This window comes from Protopterus annectens, chromosome 8.part0, assembly GCF_019279795.1.
Source record: "Protopterus annectens isolate FY-2018-M chromosome 8.part0, PAN1.0, whole genome shotgun sequence".
In the NCBI taxonomy this organism is placed as follows: domain Eukaryota; kingdom Metazoa; phylum Chordata; order Ceratodontiformes; family Protopteridae; genus Protopterus; species Protopterus annectens.
Window position 1 is genome coordinate 944,862,430 of NC_056741.1, and position 27,814 is coordinate 944,890,243.

Genomic DNA, 27,814 nt, shown 5'->3' on the forward strand with positions numbered 1-27,814 from the left:
AGGTCTGACTGTGTGAAACAAAACATGCCGAATGCACAACAGCAAATGGTATTCTGTGTTCGCTGTTGTGAATTCAGCATATCAAGTGGATATCGCACTATAGTGGTGATCGGGAAATGTACCCTTTCCCTCACTGTAGTGCAATCTCGGAGTTTGCATATATAAGTTGTAGGGGGTGTGGGGGGTTTGCAGGGGGATGGGGGCTTGCCCCCCTGCAAAATGTGTGTTGTATGACACCGGATGTGGTGGCATGTTTGAATCGAATTGTTGACATTTTTTTTTCGTTCGTTCTTTTTCTCGGTCGCTATCAGAAGTTTTGACAATATTTTTTGAGTATGTGAGTACTCAACAAACATGTTCGAAATTATAAATAGATATAGATATGCACAGATATGAATGTATGTGTTTGTGTGTGCGTGTGTGTGCATGTGCGTGTGTGTATATATGTGTGTGTGTGTGTGTAGAAAGATATATATATATATATATATATATATATATATATATACATATACATATATATATATATATAAATATATATATATATATATATATATATATTTTTTTTTTTTTTTCAATACCATAAAGTAAATTAAGTGAAAAGGTGAAAGTTGTACTGTACAAGGATGACTTGAAATTGTCCTTATTAATTACTTTTTCAGAGTCATCATCATTAAAAAGTGAAGGTGAAAATTTGAAAGACCAACCTGAAATTTCATCTGCCGAGCCTTCTCAGGATCTACAGCCATAACATGCTGGTAGTGGCGTAGTGTATGGCGACGGTCTTTCTGCTCTGCTCGAATGTACCTTTTCAACGATTGTAGAACTCTCTCAGGCTAATGTTGCAGAAAAATACAGAAAACAGGCCATTATGTGTTACTTACTAGTCTGCTTAGCTTAGCCTTTGCACCATATCTGATTATCACATCGTGAACATTGAATTATCATATAAAGTTACAATAACTCAAGACATTACTAACAGCCTTTTATAAATTTTAATTTTATGAACTCATTTGCAGCCAGTATAAGTAGCACACAGCAAAATTACAATAACCATAGCTGATTTCAATACTGTGCTTAACTTAAGTTTTCAGTATGATATGCCTCTCAACTGTCATTTCGCAGCTTTTGTCTCATATTTTTAAACTGTCCCTTATATAATTTTTGATGTTTCGGTAAAATCCATGAAGATTACAGTCCATGGAACGATAAAATGCCAGGCTCTGACAAGCAAGGTCCACATGTGAAAGAATCACTTAAAGAATGAGGAATGTGTACATTCTACTCTGTTTGGAGAATGAACCAGTGAAAAGCAAGTATGCTGCTTCACAGCAACATATTAAGTCATTGTGAAGTTCAGACAGAAGAAAAAGCAAATACCTACATTTTTTTACACTTAGCAAGCATAATTTTTTAAAAAAAGTAAATAAAGAAAAAAGAAAAAAAGTGTGTGTGTGTATGTGTGTGTGTGTGTGTGTGTGTGTGTGTGTGTGTTTAAGGTTGCCACCAGTCCCATCAGCAGGGCACTCAAGTTTTGTATTTATCTTTTCCACCAGGAAGCAGTAGGACACAAAATGTCCCATTTTCACCAAATCTCTGAATTGTTGAGAAAAAGCCACATTTACCTCTATCTTCTTCTCTGCGATTCAGAAATGCATTCTGGCCTTTATTTCTTGCAACATTCACCCAGAATGAATTTAACCAAAAAGGTCCCAAAATTCTTTTCACTCATGTTATTCCTGATTAACAGCCTGTCTTTCAAATTAGACAAAAACATAATAATCGTTAACAAAGTCTTCTGTTTTGCAATTAATATTTTCAGATATTTTATGAAGATTTAGAAAAGTGCACTCTATATTTTAACTCTTGAACCTTTTATAATTTCTGCAAATAATGGCATGTGTTTAATTTGTTAATACTTTGAATTGTGAACTCCTATCACCTCTCAATTAATAACTCAACTCTCACTTAAACAGTATATCTGTGCACTTATCTGATCCAGTTTAAGTGCACAAAAAGAAAAAAAATAGCTGCAATGTAGTGATACAAGGACATATCTTCAGGTAGAGTACATTTTCTTGTGGGAGCTGGATTTTTTAATATATTAAAATATATATCACAAAGTAAATTTTGTGAGTCATAGAAGTACAGTGGGTCATCCTAGTGACAGCCAACAGTTCTCCTCTACACTCAAGTACCATACCTCTCAGCCATACTGAATTCTTCAGTATTTACCAGTTTTGAGGTCAAAATAATAGGGTACCACGAATTCCCGAATGTCACCTTTAATTCCCAAATTTCCTTTTTTATGTATTTTTCTCAAATTTTTGCTGATGTCATCATGTGAAGGGACGTGCGTGATGATGTCAGCTTTGTCAGCAGACCGCCAGCCTGTCGGAATTTGGATGAGGTACAAGGGCGTGTGTACTCTACTTTGTGTTTTTCCATATGGCAATGTGTTTGCAGTGGCAGCAGCATTAGAGAAAAAGAGAGAAGTAATGAACACAGGTGGGGGACTGCACAATTGAGATCAGTTGTTCTGTGCTACTGTAGTGTGCTTTTTGTTTTAAATTAATTAGAGCAAGGAAGTAAGGAAGGCAAGCTATTCATTAGTGTGGCAAACAACAGTTGTCATACAACTTGGACTGATCTTCTTCTCTTCTGAAGAACTTATGAGAAGAAAATTTATCACCACCACTTCTTCCCCCAGCTCCTCCAGGTTAAAAAAAAAAAGAAAATGACAATGCTTATGCTTCTAGTCTAGGTAGGTCTAGCTAGGGCAGGTGTCTGTGTTGTTCTACTGTGTGTGTTAACATTTTTTCTTTGAGTCCTTAGCCTCTGCTTTCATTGTTGTCATCCTGAAAGTCCGTTCATCTGTTGGAATATCTGTAACAGAGTGGTGACACTGACTGTCCTCTTTGGCATAAAACAGGCATCATGTCCACAAGTCAAGTGTTCTTGGTTTCACATTATTTATGGGGGGGATGAAATTTCATGCAAGGCATTATTAATTTACACCTGTCTGATCAAAATAAAAACTGTATCAATACTTGGTGGGGGGTGCTTAACCATGTAGCACTCCTCTTCAGTTCACAAACAATGAAAATGCAAAGTACCAAAATCCCACCCAAGTAGTAACAAAAAGTCTGGTCTTTACCCTGGGAGATGTTATGTGAAATCTGACATTGCTGAGTGGATGGCTGCTGGTTTCTTTGGCTTTGTACTCTGAAAACAAAATCAATGCTGTTATTAACCACAGCATACTTGTATTGTGAATCAAACGACAAATCCCTCAGGAGTTTGGTATTTCCACTCCTCTTAAAGCCAAAGAACCCTAGTTAAAGAAATCAGTCTTCTCTTGAGTTTGGAATATTGCAGTTACATTCCTGCTCCATATTCATAGATTTCCACAATCATGAGTCTTTGTGTATAGGCGTGTGTGCAGATCATTTTGTAGCCAGAAGACAAGGAATCCATGCATACATTCCTTGCATCCTTTGACTAAATGCCAACACCAGTTGCAGCGCACCTATTATTAAGTTATAGATGCATGATGAAGTATACCACTCAACTGTCCAGATTTTTACCTCAAATTTTTGGTATGTTCCTCATAAAATTTTGATTTGCTGACAAATCATTGTCAAATCATTTAGGATTGAAGTCAGAAAATAATGACAGATATTTAAGTTTCAGACCTCATACCCTTCAGAAAATTCATTTTAATGCAAAACCTGTTATTTCTATCAATTTTCTATGATTGTAAGAGCAATATTTAAAGTTTGCTCTTTTTTTGGGCATTTGTCCCCATAATTTATGACTTTGTCCAAATTTCTTGCTCTAAGAGGTTAAGAGGTATGGACCCTATCCAGAGTATAAATGCTGGGCCTTGTCTGTCTGAAGGGAATGGTGCAGTGGGGGAAATGTTTCATTCTGGTGCTTGTGAAATATGTGCATACTTGAAACTATTGAAGAGAATGGATGATCGCTGGGGTGGGGGGAAGTGTTTCATTCTGGTGCTTGCGCAATATGTGCATACTTGAAACTACTGAAGGGAATGGATCACTGGGATGGGGGGAAATGTTTCATTTTAGTGTTTGTGCAGTATGTGCATACTTGAAACTACAGAAGGGAATGGATCGCTGGGGTGGGGGATATGTTTAATTTGGTGGTTGTGCAATGTGCATAGTTGAAACAACGGAAGGGAATGGATCACTGGGGTGGGGGAAAGGTTTCATTTTGGTGCTTGTGAAATGTGCATGCTTGAAACTACTGAAGAGAAATTGACTGCTAGGGTGGGAGAAATGTTTCATTTTAGTGCTTGTGCAATGTGCATACATGAAACTACTTAAGGGAATGGATGCTGGGGTGGGAAAATGCTTCATTGTGGTGCTTGTTGTGCATACTTGAAACTACTGAAGGGGTGGATCACTGGAGGTAAATCTTTCATTTTGATGCTTGTACATACTTCAAGACATACTGCTGAAAGGATGTGTTGGGGTCTGGGAGACATGTTTTATTTAGGTGCTTGTGCATACTTGAAACTACTGCAGGGAATTAAGCTTTTGGTTTTTTGGTATGGGTCCTTTTCTCATAAAATTACAGCTTTCTGGCAAATCACTAGCAGTGGCAGATCTTTGAGAAGTGAAGTCAGAAAATTATGGCACGCATCAGACATTACATTTCATTTTCAGACTTCATACTTCCGAAAATTAATGCTATGCAAAACCTGTTATTCTGTCAACAGTCTAAGTTTGGTCAAGCAGAGCAGTATTTAAAAAGTGTAACTATTTCTGTACCTTTGTTTAGTCCCCCATTATTTGTGGCTTTGTTCAGAATGATTTTTTGCTCTAAGAGATTAAGAGGTATGGGTATTTATTTTGATTGTATATGTGTTGTAGATTAGTAGTAGTTAAATTTATTTTTATATAAGAGAATTGTATTTTAATTTTATACAACTTCAAAGTTTTTTATACAACTTCAGATGTTAATATAACTAAAACAGTTTTGTTCTGGTTATATTTTGTGTTATTTAATATTAATGTAGAATGCTGAAGCACATAGTTAAGTTTATTTTTATAAAACAAAATTGTACTTTAGTTTTACACAAGTTCAAAGTCTGATACAAGTTCAAATATTAATATAAATAGAACACTATTGTTCTGTTTATTTTGAGTTTCAAGATCATATTTTGTCTGATTTTCATGTTTGCATTTAAAAGTTGATGTCCCACAATTCCATTGATGTGCGTGGGGTTACATAATTACTTATCCAACTTTTATGTTAATCAGAGTAGAGATTTTTGGCCACTTGTACCTATTTTTCATGGGCCCTTGTCCTGATTTTTGATGTTTCCAGGTTGAGAAGTATGTCACATGTTGCACGAAAACCTACAGCTAAAGATGCCGATGTAAACAACAATGGAAATCAGATTTGCTGTAAAGGCTGACATGTTGCTTCCTGGGTCAAAGATCACATATTCTACACTGATAACACTGAAACAAGGATGAAACACTAATAGGTATTTTAACTTGACTGATTTTACTGATATATTTTGTAGTACTGTGCTGTGTAGCTTAAAGCTAAATGACTTTGAACTGTTTAATGAGAATTACATTTATATTCCATGATGTTTTGCAACAAAAATATAAACAGTTTTGCTCTTCTTCAAAGTCCGGCTATATTTAGTGGTATCTTAATTTAGCTATAGTGCTGTGTGACTTGTTGTTCTCTGCCTGACTATTGCTGAGCTCTGTCTGCATTTGACTTTTCCCATCCATCTGCCCTATTCCTGTTGTGCTTTTAAACTTGGTGGCTTTTGATTTGCCAGCCCCTAATAAATCTTATTCTAGGCACTCCCCACAGTGTCATCTCATGAGCTTATTCCACAGGGCACCAAGAGATCAACTGGGAAGGCCCTCCTGCTTGGTCTCTTAAACTTGAATTATTTTCTGTTTAGTACCTTCCCATTTACTAACAAAAAATGCACCTTATTCAGCTGGGTTTACTATAGCTGTGCTCCTTCCCACTTTATTTAGCTTTTTGCTGCAATTTCTTAAAGTGTTCCAATGCAGTTAATCTGCTGCATCTATTACTGCTTGTTAGTAGCCTGATTACACTGTAACTGTTATTCTAACTCTCTTAGGTACCACACAAGAACCAAAACTTAGAAAAAAAAACATGGAAGAAAGTTAGACTAACGGGCAACAACTCAACCAGCTAACAATAAAAGATTTATTGAGCGCTTTCATCACGGTAAACTGGATTTCATTCAGGGTCCTGATTTAAGAACGTTGATTGGTGACAGATCTGAAGTAGTATATAAAAATATGTTAGTTTGAAAACATTGCTTGAAAGACCTATACAAAAAGTTGATAAAGGTGGGATTTTTAAATGTAGACATTGTATGCAATGTAAACACATTTTAGAACAGGATCATTTGTTTCTCAAGGGCTTGGGCACTATTAGACCTATGAAAAAATATTATTGTTACACAAAAGGAGTGATTTACATGGTTTACCATCAAAAGAATGAAAGTCAGAAATGCGAACAGTGATTTCCGCAACACATATCCTCGACTCATACATATCAAGTAGGTTGTATGGTCGACGCAACAAGACAGACAATGTTCTGTCGATCTTAGTGTTAGCAACTCCCATTGCTAACCATGCTTTGAGTCCATGCCTTGTGTACATCCTCCTAAATGGACGTACACATGAATGTCGACATTCCGACTGTCGCTCCTGCCATATTTGAGGAAGAGGCTGTCATGTAAATGAATGTCAACATTTTGACTGTAAACTTATTTACACTGCAGTCTGTCAACTATGTGATGGTTTCTATATAGGAAAAACTAAGAGGGCCTTAAAGCAAATAATTTATCAGCATTACTATGACATCAAGAACAAGCTTGACAGTAGTGCACTACATAATCATGTTAGTTTAAATTCCCAACACTTTTCTAAAATTCTTTGTCATTAACCATGTTGATTTGGGTTATCGGGGGGGGGGGGTCCTATGGACGATTTTTTGGAGTACAAATAAAGTAAATGGCAGATCAGTGTGAATGCAATGGAATTGCCTGGCCTTAATGACCAGATATCATTAAGTGCATTACTTAAGCTTAAAGCTGCTTATTTTTTATGATAGGGGATTTTTTTTAGGTATTATATTATATATACAAAAGAAAAAACTTCTTGCCAAGCAAAGCACCTTTAACAACAGCAAAGTCCCAAAACAGTTCCAAGATGAAAGGTGCACAATCGACTGAAACAAATCCACGTAGATATTAAAACAACACGATTTATTCACAACAAAGTACAGGCTCTGGAAAGTAAGCGCTTTCACGTCCTTACAACACTTCCTCAGACTTCAATGAAACCTAAAACAAATAACCTACTTTAAATACACAATTCAATCAACAGCTGTATCTGATCAATGTAACTGACGAATCAGTCCAAAAACTCAAACACCGACACAAACATTCATCAACATCTTAAACAGCCTTATATAAACATTAAAAATACAGAATATAAAAATATATATGCATGTACATCACATATATACACACAAAAATATTAAAAATACAATATGTTGGGAATAAAGTGCTATATTCAATGTTTTAGTGGTTTAGATGCCAGAAAGGGTTTTAATGTAATTTTATCATTTAACCCATATTTGTGTGCTTGTAGCCTCAATATCCATTTATTTTCAAGCTCTTCCGTATGACTTCTTATATTACTTAGCCTATTGGATCTGGCAACCAGTTGTAGAACCCTAAGCTTAAAGCTATGCTGAGAACCATGCTCCAATATATGCTTGGCTCAAGCATTGTTTGTGTTTTCCTTGTTAATTGCATATATATGCTCCCTTATTCGTTCACGCAGAGTTCTATTGGTCTTACCAACATAAAACAACCTGCAGAACTGGCATTGATCTACATAGATTATATCCATAGTCCTACAATCCGCATATCCTTTAAATGAAAACGTATAACCTGTGAATGGGTGTATAAACATATTATCATCAGCTATGTATTTACATTGGTTGCAGCTCCGACAGGCAAAAGTACCTGTCCTTTGTGACTGCATCACCTTATTTTTAGGTTGTTTGTAACATAACATTCTTTTAAGGGACTTCATGTTTCTATATGTTATATTGGGTTCATCTTCTACTAAATTCCTAATCCTATCATCCATTTTAAGTAGTTTCCAATTGTTTTGTATGATGCGTTTGATATAACTGTTCCTATTGGTAAAAGGAATAACCAACCTGTTCTTCCTCTGAGATGTGGGTACTACATCCGAGGAATTAACAGTGTCCCTGTGGATAAAGGGGATACCCTTGTCAGTTCTATGTGTATCGCCCTCCGAAATGGCCAAGCGTATCTCTGTTGGTTTATATCCTCTTGAGGCAAAATTATTCGCTAATTCTACCTTTTGTTGTTCATATGTCATTCTTTGAGTTGTTAATCTCGAGGCCCTCAATACTTGATTCTTCATAATATTGGCATGCACATGTCTAAAGTGCATGCTGTTACGGTGTGACAAGTTGTTCCTCCAGCAGGGCTTCCTAAACATTTCAGTGTCTATACCATCATTTCTTTTAATCATTCTGACATCAAGGAACTCTATTGCTTCCCCTGAATATGAACTTTCAAAGGCCAAAAACACAGTAGTGCTGTTAATATAATGCACAATATCATGTAACTGTGTCTCCGTGCCACCCCATACAATAAAAACATCATCTACAAATCTATTGTAGTACCTCAACTTATCAGAATACAGTGCATTATTCAAAATATACATGCTCTCCCAGTATGCCAATACCAAATTGGCATACGAGTTTGCACATGGAGTTCCCATGGCTACCCCCTTTCTTTGTAAAAAATAATTGTCCTCATATATTAGGACATTATTCTCTAACACTATCTCTAATAGTGGCATCCACCTTATAATCTTGTCACTGGTGATGTTATTCTCCAGTAGAAGTAACCTGACATATTCAATCCCAATATTATTGGGTATGGAAGTAAACAAGGACTTAACATCCAGAGTCACTAAGATGTCCTCTTTGCCAATGGGCGTTGTTCTACTAAATAATGCAAAATTCTCCAAATAGTGCTTGGTATCTCTGAGGACTTGATTAATGTTCATAACAATCGGCTTAAACTCCTTATCTAAATAAATGGAAAGTGGTTCAGTGAGCCACCCCTTGCTGGAGACTATGGGCCTCATCGGTGGTTCATACAACTCTTTACGGATTTTGGGTAGGCCCCTAACAATGGGGATCAGTGGATTCTCCACTATAAAATACTTATACAAATCAGCATCTATAATGTTACTCAATAAGAGAACATAAAGATGCCCATGGACATCCCTTATTAGCTTATTAAGTAAACTTACAGTCAGGGGCTTGTAAGTATCATTATCAGCCAGCATTTGCTCCATCTTATTGTCATACATCACACTATCCATTAGAAGTACGGCACCCCCTTTGTCTGCCTGTCTTACAATAATGGCATCATTCTTCTGTAAATCAAAAATAGCTGCCCTCTCGCCTGACGTGATGTTAAAGAAATCAGATTTGACATTTTCACTTTGATACAAGTCAAAAAGATTACATTCACAGGCCCTTTCAAACGCTTCAAGTAGCGGATGCTGTTGTGGCACAAACGTCGAGGGTTTTCTCAGTCTATTAAAATCATTACTAGCATTACTTAAGACTTCTTGCCCAAACAACATTTTTAAAGCAATATTCCTAGTGAATAACTTGATATCAACAATAACCTCTGATATATCAGTATAACCAGACGGTATGAAACTCAATCCTTTATTCAAAACAGATAGTTCATTGTCATTGAGCTCATACCTGGAGATGTTCACTACTAGGCCCTGTTGATTGATTTTAGGGCTTTTCTTTGTTGCTCGTACACCTCCTCCGTGCTCTTTCTTTTCCTCACCTTGTTTTGAGGAGACCAGGCCCTCTTCTCGTATGGTTTTATAGGAAGTGGAAAAGAAGGAAACCCATCCGTTTCCACAAACACATCACTTTCAGATATCCCCAAAAAGGAGTCGATGGTTGGCTGTTTTCTCCGAACATCTCTCGACCCATTTACATCCACATGATCAGATGCTTTGGGTATAGCCATATTCCCTTCATTATTCGAATGCACCATGGCCTCAATCGTAATCTGTCTTGGTTTGACGCCTGTTGATCCGTTTGCTTTGGCAGCCATATTAGATTCTACCAGTTCAAAAGATGGAATTGCATCAACTTGATTGGCCGTTGTCGTCACTATCTGGGCGGGTCTACGCTCAGCTGTTGTGTCCCTCGGGACCTGCTTACTTTGGGTGCTGAATGCGTGATTCTCCTTCTTATTAAATCGGTTGGCAACCTTCTCTCTCGGCCAAGAAAATACTTGCCCTTTTTGGAAATCGATGAAATCCCTTTCCAATTTTCTTTTTTTGTCCTGCAGGGACTTGTTATCAAGGGAAAACATCATCGATTTTAGATCATTATAAAGTGTATTCTGCTCTTTCCTATCGAGTAATTCGAGCAGTTCATGTTCAATAATATCAATCTCTTTAGTCAGTTCTTTCTCCACTATATTATACTGTTCCAATAAAATCCTTATGTAACTAAAACTAGTGTCCAAATTGAGTTTCTGCCAACTGACGAATCAGTCCAAAAAATCAAACACCGACACAAACATTCGTCAACATCTTAAACAACAACAAAAGGTAGAATTAGCTAATAATTTTGCCTCAAGAGGATATAAACCAGCAGAGATACGCTTGGCCATTTCGGAGGGCGATACACATAGAACTGACAAGGGTATCCCCTTTATCCACAGGGACAATGTTAATTCCTCGGATGTAGTACCCACATCTCAGAGGAAGAACAGGTTGGTTATTCCTTTTACCAATAGGAACAGTTACATCAAACGCATCATACAAAACAATTGGAAACTACTTATAATGGATGATAGGATTAGGAATTTAGTAGAAGATGAACCCAATATAGCATATAGAAACATGAAGTCCCTTAAAAGAATGTTATGTTATGAACAACCTAACAATAAGGTGATGCAGTCACAAAGGACAGGTACTTTTGCCTGTCGTAGCTGCAACCAATGTAAATACATAGCCGATGATAATATGTTTATACACCCATTCACAGGTTATACCTTTTTGTTTAAAGGGTATGCGGATTGTAGGACTATGGACATAATCTATGTAGCTCAATGCCAGTTCTGCAGGTTGTTTTATGTTGGTAAGACCAATAGAACTCTGCGTGAATGAATAAGGGAGCATATATATGCAATTAACAAGGAAAACACCAACAATGCTTTAGCCAAGCATATATTGGAGTATGGTTCTCAGCATTGCTTTAAGTTTAGGGTTCTACAACTGGTTGCCAGATCCAATAGGCTAGGTAATATAAGAAGTCATACGGAAGAGCTTGAAAATAAATGGATATTGAGGCTACAAGCACACAAATATGGGTTAAATGATAAAATTACATTAAAACCCTTTCTGGCATCTAAACCACTAAAACATTGAATATAGCACTTTCTTCCTAACATATTGTATTTTTAATATTTTTGTGTGTTTATATGTGATGTACATGCATATATATTTTTATATTCAGTATTTTTAATGTTTATATAAGGCTGTTTAAGATGTTGATGAATGTTTGTGTCGGTGTTTGATTTTTTTGGACTGATTCGTTAGCTACATTGATCAGATACAGCTGTTGCTTGAATTGTGTATTTAAAGTAGGGTATTTGTTTTAGGTTTCATTGAAGTCTGAGGAAGCGTTGTAAGGACGTGAAAGTGCTTACTTTCCGGAGCCTGTACTTTGTTGTGAATAAATCGTGTTTTTTAATATCTACGTGGATTTGTTTCAGTCGATGGTGCACCTTTCATCTTGGAACTATTATATTATATATATTTTTATATTATATTACATTATATATAGTTTGTATAAGTTTTTAAGGTGACATTTAGCTAGTGTTTTATTAGTTCATTTCATTTGCATAATTGCCTAATCAATCTAGTTAAGGTGTGATGTATTTAATGACTGTTTCCTGGCATTGTGATTATTCTGATGAAGTTCAGTTTACTGGGATTAAAACGCTCAATGATTCTTTTATTTTTAGCTGGTTGAGTTGTTGTCCGTTTGTCTAACCTCCTTCCATGTTATTATTTTTCTAACCCTCTTAGTTCTAATTTAAGCACTTGAGATCCAAACAACTTATCTTACATAAGGAAGGTTTGTGGTCGGCACTGTTGAGGCAGGACAGGTTGCTTACACCCTTCTGAGATGGGAATTACTGGTTGAAGGCTTATGGTGTCTGTTATTCTAAAAGTGTCTTAGTTCTGGTTTAAGCACTTGGGCTCCAAACCAGTTATTTTGCATTAAGGTTTGTGGTCTAAACTCTTGTAGGAGGAGAGAGCAGACTCCACCATTCTGAACTGGGAATTGTTGGTGATGGCTTATTCTGCCTGTTATTCTAAGTGTATTTGTTCTGATCTAAGTACACTGTTTTTGGCTGGCCACAGGGATTGTTTGTGTTATTTTTTACTGAATCTTTGCAGCTACTTAAGCGTCACAGTTGCACGATGCTTGGCTATGCTTGGCTCATAACCTACAAATTCCAAGGTGTTTTATGAACACACTACCTGAGAAGAAGTGTTTTGCTGGTTTCTGCTACACTCTACAAAAGCTAAGACTTCTATTACCACATCCACTGTTTCAGTGCTTGTTTCTCACATTGCTTTTTTCACAGCAGTGGTAAGTGAGTGTTTCTGTGTTGAATATCTACACATTTTGACTTTTTTTACACTATTCAGTTAGACCTGCTGATCTCCACATGGTGGTGGCGAGTAGTGATCTGAATAGTAACCAATATCTCGCAGCATATATCACCCTTGTAAAGTGTGTAGACATCAATCTCTCACAGTGTAAGTTTCCCTTAAAATACACTTACTCTCCGCACAATTTATTAAAATTTCTACAGCATCTAGTTTGTGCATAGCTAAGCATTGCTCATCAGGCTCCTTCTCTTATAGACCTATTCAGTAATTAAGTTTTCCTCACTCCTCCCTAGTGGCCATGCATATGCGCTTCCAGATTATCTACGTGGCCAGTCTGGTTGAGATGGGTATTCTGAAGCAGTATAGCAATTGCCTCATGTACTCTGACTACCCACTTATTCTTAATAAAATGGGTAAAGTATGTGAGAGGTATAAATACACTTTAACACTGGAGGCAAAACTATCTCATACAAACAAAACTAATCCTGTAAACATTTTCAGTGACACTTGCATCACACCTACTGCACAAGGAAAAGACCCTACACATAAAGCTACTCATGCCAAGGCACATATATGTAACCTTCCTAAAAATATTAAGACCTACTGCACAGCATAATCAAAACAGGGCCCCCAGCCATCGTGTAAACACTCCATTAAAACACCAGCCGCAGCTGCATATAGTAACATCATATCAAATGCCTCTAGTGTTAATCCCTTAAGGTAAACCAGTGCACAGTCAAAGGTCCTGGTCATTGGTGATTTTATATAGTGAGGCATGATAAATCTTCCTCACCAGACTCAGTAAAGAGAGAGTCACGGTTAGCTGCCTTTCAAGGCTAGGATCCATTAAGTCATGCAGGCACTAAGTTAATTGAACCACAGGTACCAGTATGACTCTGTCATACTCTATGTGGTGTTAATGACCTAAGGCTTACTTCTTTTGGCTATATGAAGTGAAACATGATTGTACGTTCTGATTCTGTGTCTCAGGCAGGTATGAGTTTAGCAGTGAGCAGCATACTATCTTCTCCAAGGATGATGTCATCATACCAAAAGAAAATTATTTTAACAATTGACTTAGCCTCTGATGTCAATCAAAGGGGTACAATATTTGACAGTCTTGGAGGACATGGTTGACAGACCATGCTGCTTTGCTAGGGAAGGTCTGCACTTATTCCCTCTAGGCTTCCAGATATTGGCAAAGACCTTTTCCATCCCCATAATGCTTTTTTCAGGTAATGCCAAATTGATAAGCCTCCTGACTTTAGTGAGCCAATGGAGGAATATCTGAAGGTGGTACTGCTCAGTGCTAGAAGTCTTAACAAGAAACTCGACTCTGTGCAAGCCTTCCTCTCCCTGCGCAGTGTAGACATTTGTATAGTAATGGAGACATGGTTTAAAGTCATGGAGAGTACCCAGGCAGTGCATGGTTATCATGTCTTTCATACCTTTAGATCAGCTACTACACAGGATGGAACTAAAGGTGCAGGAGTATTAGTCTATTTTAAAACCAGTCTCACACCCAGATTAGTTAAAGTGTATGACCCACTGGAACTATACCTCTCAAGCATACTGAATTCCTCAGTATTTACCTGTTTTGAGGGCAAAATAATGGGGTGCCATGAATTTCCAAGTGGCCCCTTTAAATCCCAATTTTTTTATTTATAATTTTTCATTGCTGCTGATGTCATCACGCATCACCAGCATATCCAGTAAAACATTCAATGTGCAAGAACATGTGCGATGACATTAGCATCATGAGACAGTGCCTAACTGCCTGTTTGAGACTGGGTCAGGGAAAGTTTAAAAAAAAAAATGTTATTTACATCTATCACCCACCCCCACACACAACTTTCAGCACCTGCCAACCAAAGAGGATGTGGCAATTACTGAGTGGTTTGGGTGCTATTTACAATTTAAGAGGAAGAGAAATACCAATAAATTAAAACAAAACACAAGGTGAGATTGGAATAATTCAAAAGAAATGCATTTGTGATCCTTGTTTACTGGTAATAATTAGTCATGAAGCATTTTCTGTTGTACGGCTAGCTTGCTGACTAGAATGTAAGGTGCCCACTTTCTAACAGTCAACTTTGATTTGAAAACTTGTTGTGTTGGACGCTGTGTTATCGGCAGTGGTATCCTTAAGAATACCAGTAATGGCAGTAGATGGCTAGGCAACAGGAAAATATTTAATGCCGCTAAAGCAGTTTTAATATAAAATCATCAGTACTTTTGGTGTTTCTTTAAGTACTCTTTTATTTTTCTTTTGAGATTTATTTCCAGGGAAGTTATACACCACTGTTTTTAACAATTTCCACATTACATAAATTGGGATTCTCCCCCAACCTTTTACCTAGCATGTTGTTATCACAGCAAGACATTAAGTGGGGAAAAGCCTGCAGAGCTGCTAGGTGGCTCGCAGCAAAGCTCCATGGCTGCTGTAAGCTGTTCTAAAGGTAAAAATCTTTAGTACCTTAGCTTCATGTGTTAGGGGCCATGGACAATCTTGGACATTTAAGATTTCATGGCAATTGGCAAACTGCAATTTGTAGTGTAGAAATAATAATGTCTATGCCACTTTATCTTTCACACCATGAGTGTGCACTCTGCAGTTGTATGCAACGTACATTTGAAATTTAACAGGTAACAGACTTTATGCCAATCAGTTAGTGCTTTCTGAAGTTCTTTTGAGCAGTACATTTTTGTAATAAATGGATTCCTTACGGGAGTTGAACAAATCCAAGATTCGGTGTTTACTCTGAAAATAGTCAAGACATGTTAACTATTACATTTATTTTTGACGTCAGTCTGCAGTACATGGGTGCTACTACTGTATCAGATCTTTATGCTATGCCGTACCAGATCTTTGATGTATTTTGTTTTGATTACTCATGCTTTCAGACTACATTTCTTTAGACAAGGAGTAAACCCATGGGCACAGCTATCTCTTAACCTTCTATCTCCAAAACGTAAAACACTATCTGTAGTAATGTGGAACAAACTGGTAAAATGTAGAATACTAATAACAGTGTATTAACAACTTCACGTAGAAATTTACTTGATGGGTAAAATGTGCTCAGCATTATTTACTATGTATTCGCATTAGGGCTAATAAAAAAAAAATAACCCTGAATGTGGAACATACCCTTTCAAGGCGGAACTGCAAGGAACGTGAACTTTTAATAATTAAAATGAGGAAAATTCTTCCTAATGATGTACACTTGAGAGGGATCCACCACAGATCTGATTTAAATAAATTATGGATATCTTTAAGCTACTCTTGTATTTTATGATGGAAGGTATGATAGTCTACCCCTCTAACTGTTTTTATTGTTTTAATTTGTTTTTACTTGTTTGCAGGTTATTTATACTGGTTTGACCTTCTTTAAACAGTCTCTTGTGATTAAACACCTTAATAAACTGGATTATTTCTGGTTATATTTTTGACATTTGTGTGGTGGCATACGTCATGAGTGCTGTGTGCCACTGGACAGCAACGTCAATTTAAATACTCTAGCTAATAAGCTGTTTTTTTTTAAATATGATGATCTAAGAGATTTGGAGAATTATAGAAGTGCAGAAGTGCAGAAAGTTAACAGCTGTAATTGTGTATACTTCTGTAGGATATCATATCTGTCAACCTCTTAGCTCAAGAAATCTGGACAAAGACAAAAATTATGGGAGTTAAAGGCCCAAAATAAGGAAAGATTTGGAATATTGCTCCTATAAACTTAGAAGGCTGCTAGAAAAAGCAGATTTTGAGTTAGTATGCATTTTCCAAAGGTTATGAATGGAGAAAGTCATTCAACCCTCAACAGTGTATCAGAAAGCCACAAATTTTATGAGATAGATTAAAAATACAAGGCAATAATCTGGACAGGTGAGAGGTATGTTGCTTTTCTAAAGCTGAGTGCAATTGTATAGCTGTAGAAAGCTTTTGATTAACTAATGGTTGCTGTTGTAGCATCTAAGTTACCAGTGTGCACGCGCACATAGTACACTATGTATCCTGCCAATAGTGACATTATAAACCTAAATGATGGAATGCAGTTGCCATTACTTGACAATGTATTACAGCTGTTAGACTGTACAGCTTCCATTCCAGACCATCTTTGCTTCCTTCTTTTATAGTGAGACCATTGAATCTACAGCATAGTCTCTGGGAATGATTACCTTGACCAAATTTGGTCATGAAAAAGCAGCCAAGACCTACATTAATAAATATGTAGTCATACCAGCAGAAAGGGCTGCTCCTGTCAAAACCGTGGAAGAAGGGAAAAATACTAAAAATTGGGGAGAACAAAATATTTATTGAAAATGATTTAATGTCACTAAGCAGCAAAAAAATATATTTTTGTCCTTTCAATCAGCTGATGTCAAGAGGCAGGTGTGAGATTTAAGTTGCTGTTTTTAGAGTATCATTTTCTATGGGAATCTGGTTATATTTTGTGTTTAATAGTTTGTCTGTTCTACAATTTGTGTTTTGAATGTTGGTATCCCACAATTCCACTGGAGTGGGTGGGGTTAAATAATTAGGTATGCAAATTTTATTTTATTCAGTGTCAAGATTTTTGGCCAGTTGTACCTACTTTTCATGGGCCTTTGTCCAGATTTTTGATGATTCCAGGCTGAGATGTATGACTGGAACTCATTCACGTGAAACTCAATATAAACAGGGTCTCACATCATGCCCTTGCAACCTACAGGTTCCCCCTCCATGTCCTAGAAAACCCATACTACCTCTCTCAATGTACTAGAGTCCCTCACCAATCTATTCAATGCAATATTCATGAGGGATCGCATCTACCTTCTATAGATTAGGAATCCTACACCTTTTCTAGTGCAAAAGCCTATCGATTCCTAAACCTTCTTAATACCAACATCCTGGAACAGTTGGTCCATTCTCCTACCAGGGGTACAAACATCTTTGACCCTGTACTCACGAACATGACTGGAGTGATTTTTCTCACCCAATGTAATGTCTTTACTTGTAAGATCTGACCATAATGCAGTATTGCTTGAAATAACATTTAAATCCAGGGATCCAGCAAAACCAACAACCTTTAAGAACTATGCCAAGACTAATCTCTCTCTGCTAAGAGACACTTTGGTGAAATTGCAAGCACCACACCCAGTAAACATCATTGCACATGCTAAACTACTTACAAAACTTCTGTACAGCCATAATGATAGCTGTATAGAGTAAGATGTTCCTACTTGCATTAAGAATAAGACAAACTCAATCCACCCTGTTGGAATCACAATATCAACTGGTTATACAACAAAAGAAAAAAATCTACACATGCAGCTAAGAGGGTTAATTAATACTTCATAGGCTAAATTTGAAGAAAAAGAGCTGCTCAGGCAAAGGACAACCACAAAGCTTTCAACAGCTGTGTCCACAGCCTCAGAGGAAATATGCAGCAATGTGTAGAAAGTACAGTTGTGTGCACTTACCATAGATGGAGATATTCAAGTGTATTCACTGTTGCAGTCATTACATTTGGGTTATCTGCTTGCAGTAGATCTCAGTCGGCCTGATTATCAAAGTCTTGGGTCCTGCGTCGGTTGCTGTCTCATCTTCTGTGACGTCAGGTAGTCAGGGGTATAAAGCATGCAGCTGAGACCATTACATCAGTTTTTCTTGCCCCAAATGTCAGGTGCCCCCCTAATGGGAAGCAATTAAACATATATATATATATATATATATATATATATATATATATATATATATATATATATATATATATATATATATATATACAATGGTATACCTCCAACAAAAAAGCAAATACACCAAAAAGCTTTTAAGTATAGTAAAAGAAAGTAGAGGTATAGCCAAAAGAAGTCAGGGGACTGAAGGGAGGGTAAAGTACAGTTGTGTACCTACCATAAATGTAGATGATCGAGTGCATTCACTGTTGCAGTCATTACATTTGGGGTTATCCTGCTGGCAGGTGACCCGTAGTCGGCCCGAGTTCCAAAGTCTTGGTCCGGCGTCAGTTGCTGTCACCTCTTCCCTGACGTCAGTGCGCCAGGGGTATAAAAGTTGCAACCAACGCCATTTTGTTCAGTTTTTCTTGCCCCAGATGTCAGGTGCCCCCAGGTATGAAGGCTGTAAAGATAGAAATATGCCAAACAACCATGCATAGAGTACTAAAAACATTTCCTTCTTCTAAAATCAAATACACCATATAGGTTGTATAGAGTTGAGAAGAACAGAATAGTCCCAGCAAAGAGGGGGATGATGGGTGGGTAACCAAGACTGCAACAGTGAATACACTCAAACATCTATATTTATGGTAGGTACACAACTGTACCATGTTCATCGTGTTTCACTGTTGCAGTCATTACATTTGGGTAGAATCCCAAAGCTGAGGTAGGGTGGCTGGGTCTAGATTGGATTTGGTGAGGCTAACAAGCCCTGCAGAACTGCAGTGGCAAAGCCTGCTCTGGATGTGGAGTAGAGAGGTAGGTGGTAGTGCTTGGTAAAAGAGTGCACTGAGCTCAGGTTGCAGCTTCTAATATGTCTTTGGTTGGTACCCCTCTGAGGAAAGCTGCTGAAGTGGCTGCTGCTCTGGTAAAATGAGGATTAATGTCCTTAGGCACAGATTTGCCATGTTGTGCATAACAGAAGCAGATGCACTATCCTATCCATTTGGAGATTGTCTGCTTTGTAATAGGTTTTCCTTGTGATCCTGCAGCATATGTCACAAACAGTTGTTCAGTTTTTCTGAAAGCTTTTGTTTTGTCCAAGTAAAATCGTAGCTGCCTGTGTATATCCAAAGAGTGCAGAAGTCTCTCCCCTTTATTATGGGGATTTGGGTAGAAAGTAAGCAAATGAATAGTTTGGTTTAAGGCCACATTGGAGACCACTTTTGGTATGAAAGTTGTGTTCGTCCTTAGAGAAACCCTGTCCTGGTGAAAAATGAGGAAAGGTTCCATAGCCATCAATGCCTGTAACTCTGAAATTCTTCTTGCTGAAGTTATTGCTAGGAGCAGAGCAGTTTTCCATGACAAGAATTTTAGGTCAGCTGTGCTGGCTGGTTCAAATGGAGGCAGTGTTAGTTTTTCTAAAACAAAGTTGAGGTCCCAAGTAGGTACTCGTGCTGCCCTAGGGGGTCTTATATTCTTTGCCCCTCTGAGCTACTTTCGTAGTAGAGGATGTGAAAAAATAGGAGGATCCATATTGTAATGAGCTGAAATGGCAGAAGCATGATTTTAATAGAAGAAAAAGATAGGCCTTTGTCCAACATCTCAGTCAGGTATTGTAAAATCTGAGGTATATTAGGGACCAGAGGGTCGAGCCCTTGTGCCTGGTTCCAAGCACAGAATCTCTTCCATTTTTCCGCATAAGATTTCCTAGTGCTGGGTCTCCTGGCTTGCAAAATTACATCCATAACAGCTTTAGAGATAGGTGCATTCTGAGTGGCTACATTACCTGCCATGCTGGCAGGTTTAAGGTTCTGAGTTGACTGTGCAGAATCTGATTGTTTTGCTGTGTCAGAAGATGAGGGATTTGAGGTAGATGCCAAGGTGGGCCTTGGGAAAAAATCTTTAGGACTGGGTACCAGTGCTGGCGTGGCCAGTCTGGTGCAATCAGGATCATTTTTGGCCTCTCTTGTCTGACTTTTAGAAGCACCTTGGTGAGAAGAGGCGTCAGAGGAAAGGCATAGACTGTCAGGTTTTTCCAGTTGAAAGATAGAGCATCCACTTTCCGTGCTTGAGAGTGATAAGTCCTTGTGCAAAATTTCTGTAATTGGTAATTGTGAGGGGAGGCAAAAAGATCTATGTCTGGGCATCACCATTCCCTTGTTATCATGTTGAACATTTGTGGATTTAGCTTCCATTCGTGAGGATCCATGAGATTTCTGCTTAGTTTGTCTGCCAGTGTATTTTTTGTTCCTGGCAGGAATTGTGCTTGCAGATGTATCTGGTAGGTCAGTGCTGTGTTCCACAAAGTCATGGCTTGTCTGCATAGGGGGTAGGAATGTGTGCCCCCTTGCTTGTTTATGTACCACATAACTGTGGTATTGTCCGTCTTTATTAATAATTGTCCTGGATGTATTAGGTCCTTGAAGGCTGTCAGGGCATTCTGTACAGCTAGCATCTATTTCTGATTGATGTGAAGATGCATTTGTTCCTTGGGCCACGTGCCCTGAATACATTTTCCTGCCGTATGTGCTCCCAGGCATAATCCGATGCATCTGTTGTTATTGTCTGCCTGGCTGTAGGTAAGGTGAAAGGCTGTCCCTTGTTGTGGTGACAGGCCTGGGACCAACATCGAAACTCATGTTTTAGGCAGGGAATCAAGGTTATGATTGTCTCTAGGCTGTGACAATACTGAGTCCAAACACTTTTTAGATACCATTGTAGTTTCCTCATATGCAGTCTTGCATATGGAATTAGTGGAATGCAAGATGCCATGAAACCCAGGGCCTGCATAATTTTTCTTGTAGGGAGCTGGGTCTTTATTGCCATCATTTGAAAGTAATGAGTCAGTTGCCTTTGTTTGTCTGGCGTGAGATAAGCCATCTGGGAAGTTGTATTTAAGCTTGCACCCAGGAATATTATCTCTTGAGAGGGCACTAGTTTTGATTTCTTTTCGTTTACTGTGTACCCTAGGCAAATCAGCAATCTTTTTGCAAACGCCAGGTGCTTTAGAAGAATGTCCTTGCTGTCTGCTTGAATAAGGCAGTTGTCCAAGTAGGGATATATTTGAATTCCTTTTTTATGCAAAATGCAATTACTGGAGCCAGGCATTTTGTGAAGACCCTGGGCGCAGTAGATAAGCCAAAGGGCAGTGCAGAGAATTGATAATGCATTGAGCCTGCTATAAATCTGAGGTATCTTCTGCACTATTGTCTGATTGGGACATGCAGGTATGCCTCCTTGAGATCCAAAGTAACCTGCCAAGCCTCTTTGCCCAGCATGGGCATGAGTTGTTGTAGTGTTAACACTTTGAATTTTGGAACACCCAGGAAAGTATTTAGGATTGACAGGTCTAGTATTGGTCTCCATGCTTTGTCCTTTCTGGGTACTAGGAAAAGTCATGAGTAAAAACCTTGGCCCTGTTCTTCTTGTGGAACTTTTTGAATAGCTCCCATATCCATAAGGGCAGCAATCTGTTTTTGTGCCTCTGCCCATTGGTTTTGTGGCAGGTTTGGCTTTTTGGTTTTGGAAGCGTGTGGAAGTGGAACCTGTACCTTTGAGAAACTATATTCAACACCCACTGGTCTTGGGTGATCATGTGCCAATTTTTTGAGAAAAGTGCTAGCTTTCCCCATAGGGGTGCTGTCAACTGGTAAGAGCTTGGCATTTGCAGAGGGAAGTCATTGTGACTGTTTCCTATAAGGTTGTGATTTGTCTTCTCCTCTTTTGGGGGCTGAAGCGCCCCATTGTTTAGGTCTGTAGGAGCCTTGGGGCTGAGATCTGCCTCTTGGGCATCTGTATCTGCCTCTTTGTGGCCTGTCTGACACTGGAAAGGACCACTTTTTTGAAGGCCAGTTTCTGCTAAATCTAGGTGGCTGAACCTGTAAGAAATCTTTCACAGTTTGCATTGACTTGCTTTATCCTCCATTTTCTTTAACACCTCTTCTGCCTTAACACCAAACAAAGTATCATGCTGTAGTGGAGCATCCAACAATTTCATTTTAACATGGTCAGTTAAACTTTATTCTTTCAACCAAGCATGTCTTCGAATAACTGAGCCTGTAACTGCAGCTCTACAAGAAGCCTCTAAAGAATCAAAACCACATTGCAGAGTATGCTTTCCCACTTGTTCAACTGCATGCAATAAATCCTGCATTTCTTTACTGTCAGGACCTTCTATATTTGTAACCATTTTCTGTTTTAACAATGACATGAGATACTGCTGATATTTAAGCATGTGAAACTGACAGTTTAAATTGTAAACTTTTTTCCCCCATCTGTCCAGAGCTCTGGAATCCCTATCTGAGGGGACAGGATTTTTGGCAGTGGAAGCTTTAACCCCTTTTGGACACTGAGAAATAGTTTCTGGGTCTGCAGCAAGGTTTTTGTAAAGAAATTTATGAGAGTCAGGGACCCTGTAGTACCTGTCTGGCTTTACTGGTGCAGGGGATAAAGAATCTGGAGACAGACTGGATTCAGAAAAAACATCATCAACAATATTAAGCACAGGGGGCATAGCTAAGGGCCTGTGCTGAGGCAATAGAAGGTAATCTCTGAGCTTTTTCTTTGATTCTGAGTAATCCTTGCTCTCCCAATGGAAATGCTCCCTCATGGTGTGCAGGGTTTCCCCAAAAGAGTAATCTTCAGGTGGTGAGGCTGAAGGAATGGACTCTTCAGTATCAGAGTGCTCATAGGGAGGGAGTGAATAGCCCTGGTCAGAAGAAGAAACAGAAGAAATGGAAACTTGATCAGAGGAATTATAATCAGTGTCTTGCCTAGGCCTTTTGTCAGGAGGGGGATGGGAGCCCCTGATTAAAGTAATAAGGTCTTCGGCCATTTTAAGCATCTGTTTTTTTGGCATTGATGACTGTTCTGGAGAATGCTGCACTTGTTTCCTTGTCTTTAGTGGTGTTTTTGACTTTACCTTTGCTGCTGTAGTACCTTTAATTGTAAGATGTGAAGGTCTGAAAACACCCTCAGAAGCCATTGCCTGCTCAGTGGCTCTGGACCCATCTGAGGGTATATTTTCCATAGACCCAATACCTTGAGTTTCCACAGGCCTCGGTGTCTCCACGTGGCTGTCAATTGTGGCCTGTGGCTCTGAGGTAGCGGGTGTCAGGGGCTGCGAAAGCACCTCACTGAGAACCGGTGAACTGGCGACTGGCCTAGAAGAGGCTTCGTCGTCGGTTTTGAACCTCGGATGCCTGTTTTTTTCTTTGTGTTTGCGTTTTTTATACATTCTGGTCATCAGCTGTTCCGATGGCATTACGTAATTAAATATTCATCCAAAATAATGTAAAGCAAAATCAAACCGACGTTTAATAGTGCGTTTATTGAATCTAGCACAAAACCGACAACTAGTAACGTCGTGGTCAGGGCCTAGGCAAGGAATGCAGTAAGAGTGAAAGTCCTTATGATGTATTTGCTTCCCACAAGAAATACAATTATGAACTTTTACTGACATCAGTCTGGAGCAAGAAAAAGTTTTCCCAACGAGGTACTTAGCTTTATTGAAAACTTTGGTTCTGAAATTCAATTTTGAAAATCTCAGGAGTTGGCCGACCAGCACTTGCGAACTGCTTATGCTTCGGGCACCATGCGGCAAGAAAGACTGAAGAAAATGTCGTCGGTTGCAACTTTTATATCCCTGGCGCACTGACGTCAGGGAAGAGGCGACAGCAACCGACGCCGGGCCAAGACTTTGGAACTCGGGCCGACTATGGGTCACCTGCCAGCAGGATAACCCCAAATGTAATGACTGCAACAGTGAAACATGATGAACATCCAGGACTGCAACAGTGAACACTCTTGAACATCTACATTTATGATGTGTACACAACTGTACTATGTTCTTCATGTTTCACTGTTGCAGTCATCACATTTGGGTTGATTCCCAAAGCTAAGGATGGAAGGAGGAATTTAGATAGCATTAGGACCAGCTATAACGCCCTGTAAGACTGCAGTGGCAAAGCCAGCTCTGGATTTAGAGAAAATTGGCAAATGGTAATGCTTGGTGAAAGTATGTACAGAACTCAAGGCAGCAGCTTCTAGGATGTCCCTGGTAGGGACACCTCTGAGAAAGGTTGTAAAGGTAAATGCAGAACTGGTTGAATGGGGTCTATTCCCCTGTGGGATAGGTTTCCCATGGTACTTATAGCAGAAATGAATGCAATGGCCTATCCATTTAGAAATGGTTTGCTTTGAAATAGCCTTCCCCTCTGCCCCTGCAGCAAATGCCACCAGCAGTTTTTCAGATTTCCTTTGAGGTTTAATCCTGTCCAAGTAAAATCTAAGTTGTCTGTGCACATCTAAGGAGTGCAGTATGCATTTCTCTTTGTTCTGTGGATTAGGAAAGAAGGTTGGCAAATGAATGGACTGATTAAGAGCCACACTGGCTACCACCTTGGGCATAAAGGAGGGATTGGTCCTGAGGAACACCCTGTCTGCATGAAAGATGATGAAAGGCTCCACTGCCATAAGGGCCTGTAATTTAGATACCCTTCTTTCTGAAGTGATTGCTAAAAGGAAGGCTGTTTTCCAAGAAAGGAATTTTAACTCTGCACTTGCAGCTGGCTCAAAAGGAGGAAGAGTGAGTTTTTCCAATACAAAGTTAAGGTCCCAGGCTGGAGTTGGGGCTCTCCTGGGTGGTCTTAAGTTTTTTGCTCCTCTGAGGAACTGCTTGAGCAGTGGATGAGAGAAGAGGGGTGGTTCTGTGCTGTAATGAGCTGAAATGGCTGAGGCATAAATTTTGATGGAGGAAAAAGAAAGGCCCTTGTGAAGCATCTCAGTTAAGTATTGAAGAATCTGAGGTAAGTTGGGCGCTGCTGTGCCCATCCCTTGAGTTTGGTTCCAGGCACAGAATCTTTTCCATTTTTCAGCATAAGATTTTCTAGTACTAGGCCTCCTTGCCTCCAAAATAGCATCCAACACTTGTTTACTGAGGGATGGTAATGGAGAGATTAGGTAATTAGCTAGGCTGTCAGGTTCAGAGTTTGAAGCTGAGGGTGTAGAATCTGGCTCTCCTGCTGTGACAGCAGGGTAGGGGTCTGAGGCAGGTGCCATGGAGCCAGCAGTGACACACTGTGCAAGAGAGGCTACCAATGTTGGCATGGCCAGTCTGATGCAATCAGTATCATCCTTTGTTTGTCCTGTTTGATCTTTAGTAGTACTTTGGAGATAAAACGCAGAGGGGGATAGGAATAAACTGATAGATTTTTCCAGCTGAAGGACAGAGCATCCACTTCCCAAGCTTGTTTGTGGGGAGTCCTTATGCTAATTTTGTCCAATTGGTAGTTCTGGGGGAAGCAAACAGGTCTATATCTGGGTTCCCCCATTTGTTTATCAGCATGTTGAATGTCTTTGGCTCCAGTTTCCACTCGTGTGGGTCCAAGAGATTTCTGCTTAGTTCGTCTGCCAATGTATTTAGTTTTCCTGGCAGGAATTGAGCCTGTAGATGCACTTGGTAGCTCAAGGCTGTGTTTCACAGAGTCATGGCTAGTCTGCAGAGGGGATAGGAATGGTTACCCCCCTGCTTGTTTATGTACCACATAAAGTACAGTTGTGTACCTACCATAAATGTAGATGTCCGAGTGTATTCACTGTTGCAGTCATTACACTTGGGTTATCCAGCAGGCAGGCTACCCGCAGTTGGCCCGAGTTCCAAAGTCTAGGTCCGGCGTCGGTTGCTGTCACCTCTTCCCTGACGTCAGTGTGCCAGGGGTATAAAAGATGCAACCGACACCAATCTCTTCAGTTTTTCTTGCCCCAGATGTCAGGTGCCCCCAAATAGGAAAGGCTGGAAAAAATATGCCAAAAAACATGCATGTACTAAAATAAACATTTCCTTCATCTACAAGCAAATACACTACAAAGGCTGTCTAGAGTTGAGAAGTACAGAAAAGTCCTAGCAATGAAAAGGGGGATGGTGGGTGTGTAATCTGGACTGCAACAGTGAATACACTCGAACAGCTACATTTATGGTAGGTACACAACTGTACTATGTTCATCGTGTTTCACTGTTGCAGCATTACACTTAGATTAAATCCTAAAGCTGAGGTTGGGTGGCTGGGCCTAAATAGGATTAGGAGAGGCTACCAGGACCTGCAGAACTGCAATGGCAAAGCCTGCTCTGGGTTTAGAGTAGAGAGGTAAGTGGTAGTGCTTGGTGAAAGTGTGCACTGAACTCCAGGTTGCAGCTTCTAAAATGTCTTTGGTTGGTACTCCTCTGAGAAAGGCTGCTGAAGTGGCTGCTGCTCTGGTAGAATGTGGCCTAATACCCTTAGGCACCATGTTGTGCATAGCAGAAGTGAATGCAGTATCCTATCCATTTTTAAATTATCTGCTTTGAGATAGGCTTTCTTTGTGATCCTGCAGCATAAGCTACAAACAGTTGTTCAGTTTTTCTGAAAGCTTTTGTTTTGCCCAAGTAGAATCGTAGCTGTCTGTGTATGTCCAGAGCATGCAGAAGTCTCTCCCCTTTATTCTGGGGATTTGGATAGAAAGTTGGTAAATGAATGATTTGGTTAAGAGCCACACTGGAGACCACCTTTGGCATAAATGTTGGGTTTGTCCTTAGAGAGACCCTGTCCTGATGAAAAATTATGAAAGGTTCCACTGTCATTAATGCCTGTAACTCTGAGACTCTTCTTGCTGAAGTTATTGCTAGGAGCAGAGCAGTTTTCCATGATAAAAATGTTATATCAGCTGTGTTGGCTGGTTCAAAAGGAGGCAGTGTGAGCTTTTCTAAAACAAAATTGAGGTCCCAAGTGGGAATTGGTGCTCTCCTTGGGGATCTTATGTTCCTTGCCCCTCTGAGGTACTGCCTTAGTAGTGGATGTGAAAAAATAGGAGGTTCCGTATTGTAATGAGATGAAATGGCAGAGGCATGGATTTTAATAGTTGAGAAGGATAGGCCTTTGTCCAGCATCTCAGTTAGGTATTGTAAAATCTGAGGTATATTTGGAGCAAGTGGTTCATGTCCTTGTGCCTGGTTCCAGGCACAGAATCTCTTCCATTTTTCTGCATAAGATTTCCTAGTGCTGGGCCTCCTGGCTTCTAAAATGACATCCATAACAGCTTTAGAGAGAGGTGTGGTCTGAGTGGCTATATTATCTGCCATGCAGCCAGATTTAAGGTTCTGAGTTAACTGTGTAGAATATGATTGTTTTGAGTCAGTAGATGAGGAATTTGAGGCAAAGGCCAGGCTGGGCTTTGAGACAAGCTCTTTAGGATTGGGTACCAGTGCTGGCGTGGCCAGTCTGGGGCAATCAGGATAATTTTTGGCTTCTCTTGTCTGACTTTTAGGAGCACCTTGGGAAGAAGAGGCAGTGGAGGGAAGGCATAAA

At 39.3% G+C, this 27,814-nt stretch overlaps 1 protein-coding gene across 3 annotated transcripts in view; it reads right to left on the bottom strand.

The window, feature by feature from the left end:
* LOC122809173 (amyloid-like protein 2) overlaps nt 1–27,814 on the bottom strand; it is a 1,365,390-nt gene that overhangs the window by 315,647 nt on the left and 1,021,929 nt on the right. For all 3 annotated transcript variants that reach the window (XM_044080467.1, XM_044080466.1, XM_044080465.1), the window contains exon 10: nt 705–833. In XM_044080467.1, the coding sequence (XP_043936402.1) occupies nt 705–833 (129 nt within the window). The remainder of the gene's footprint in view (nt 1–704; nt 834–27,814) is intronic.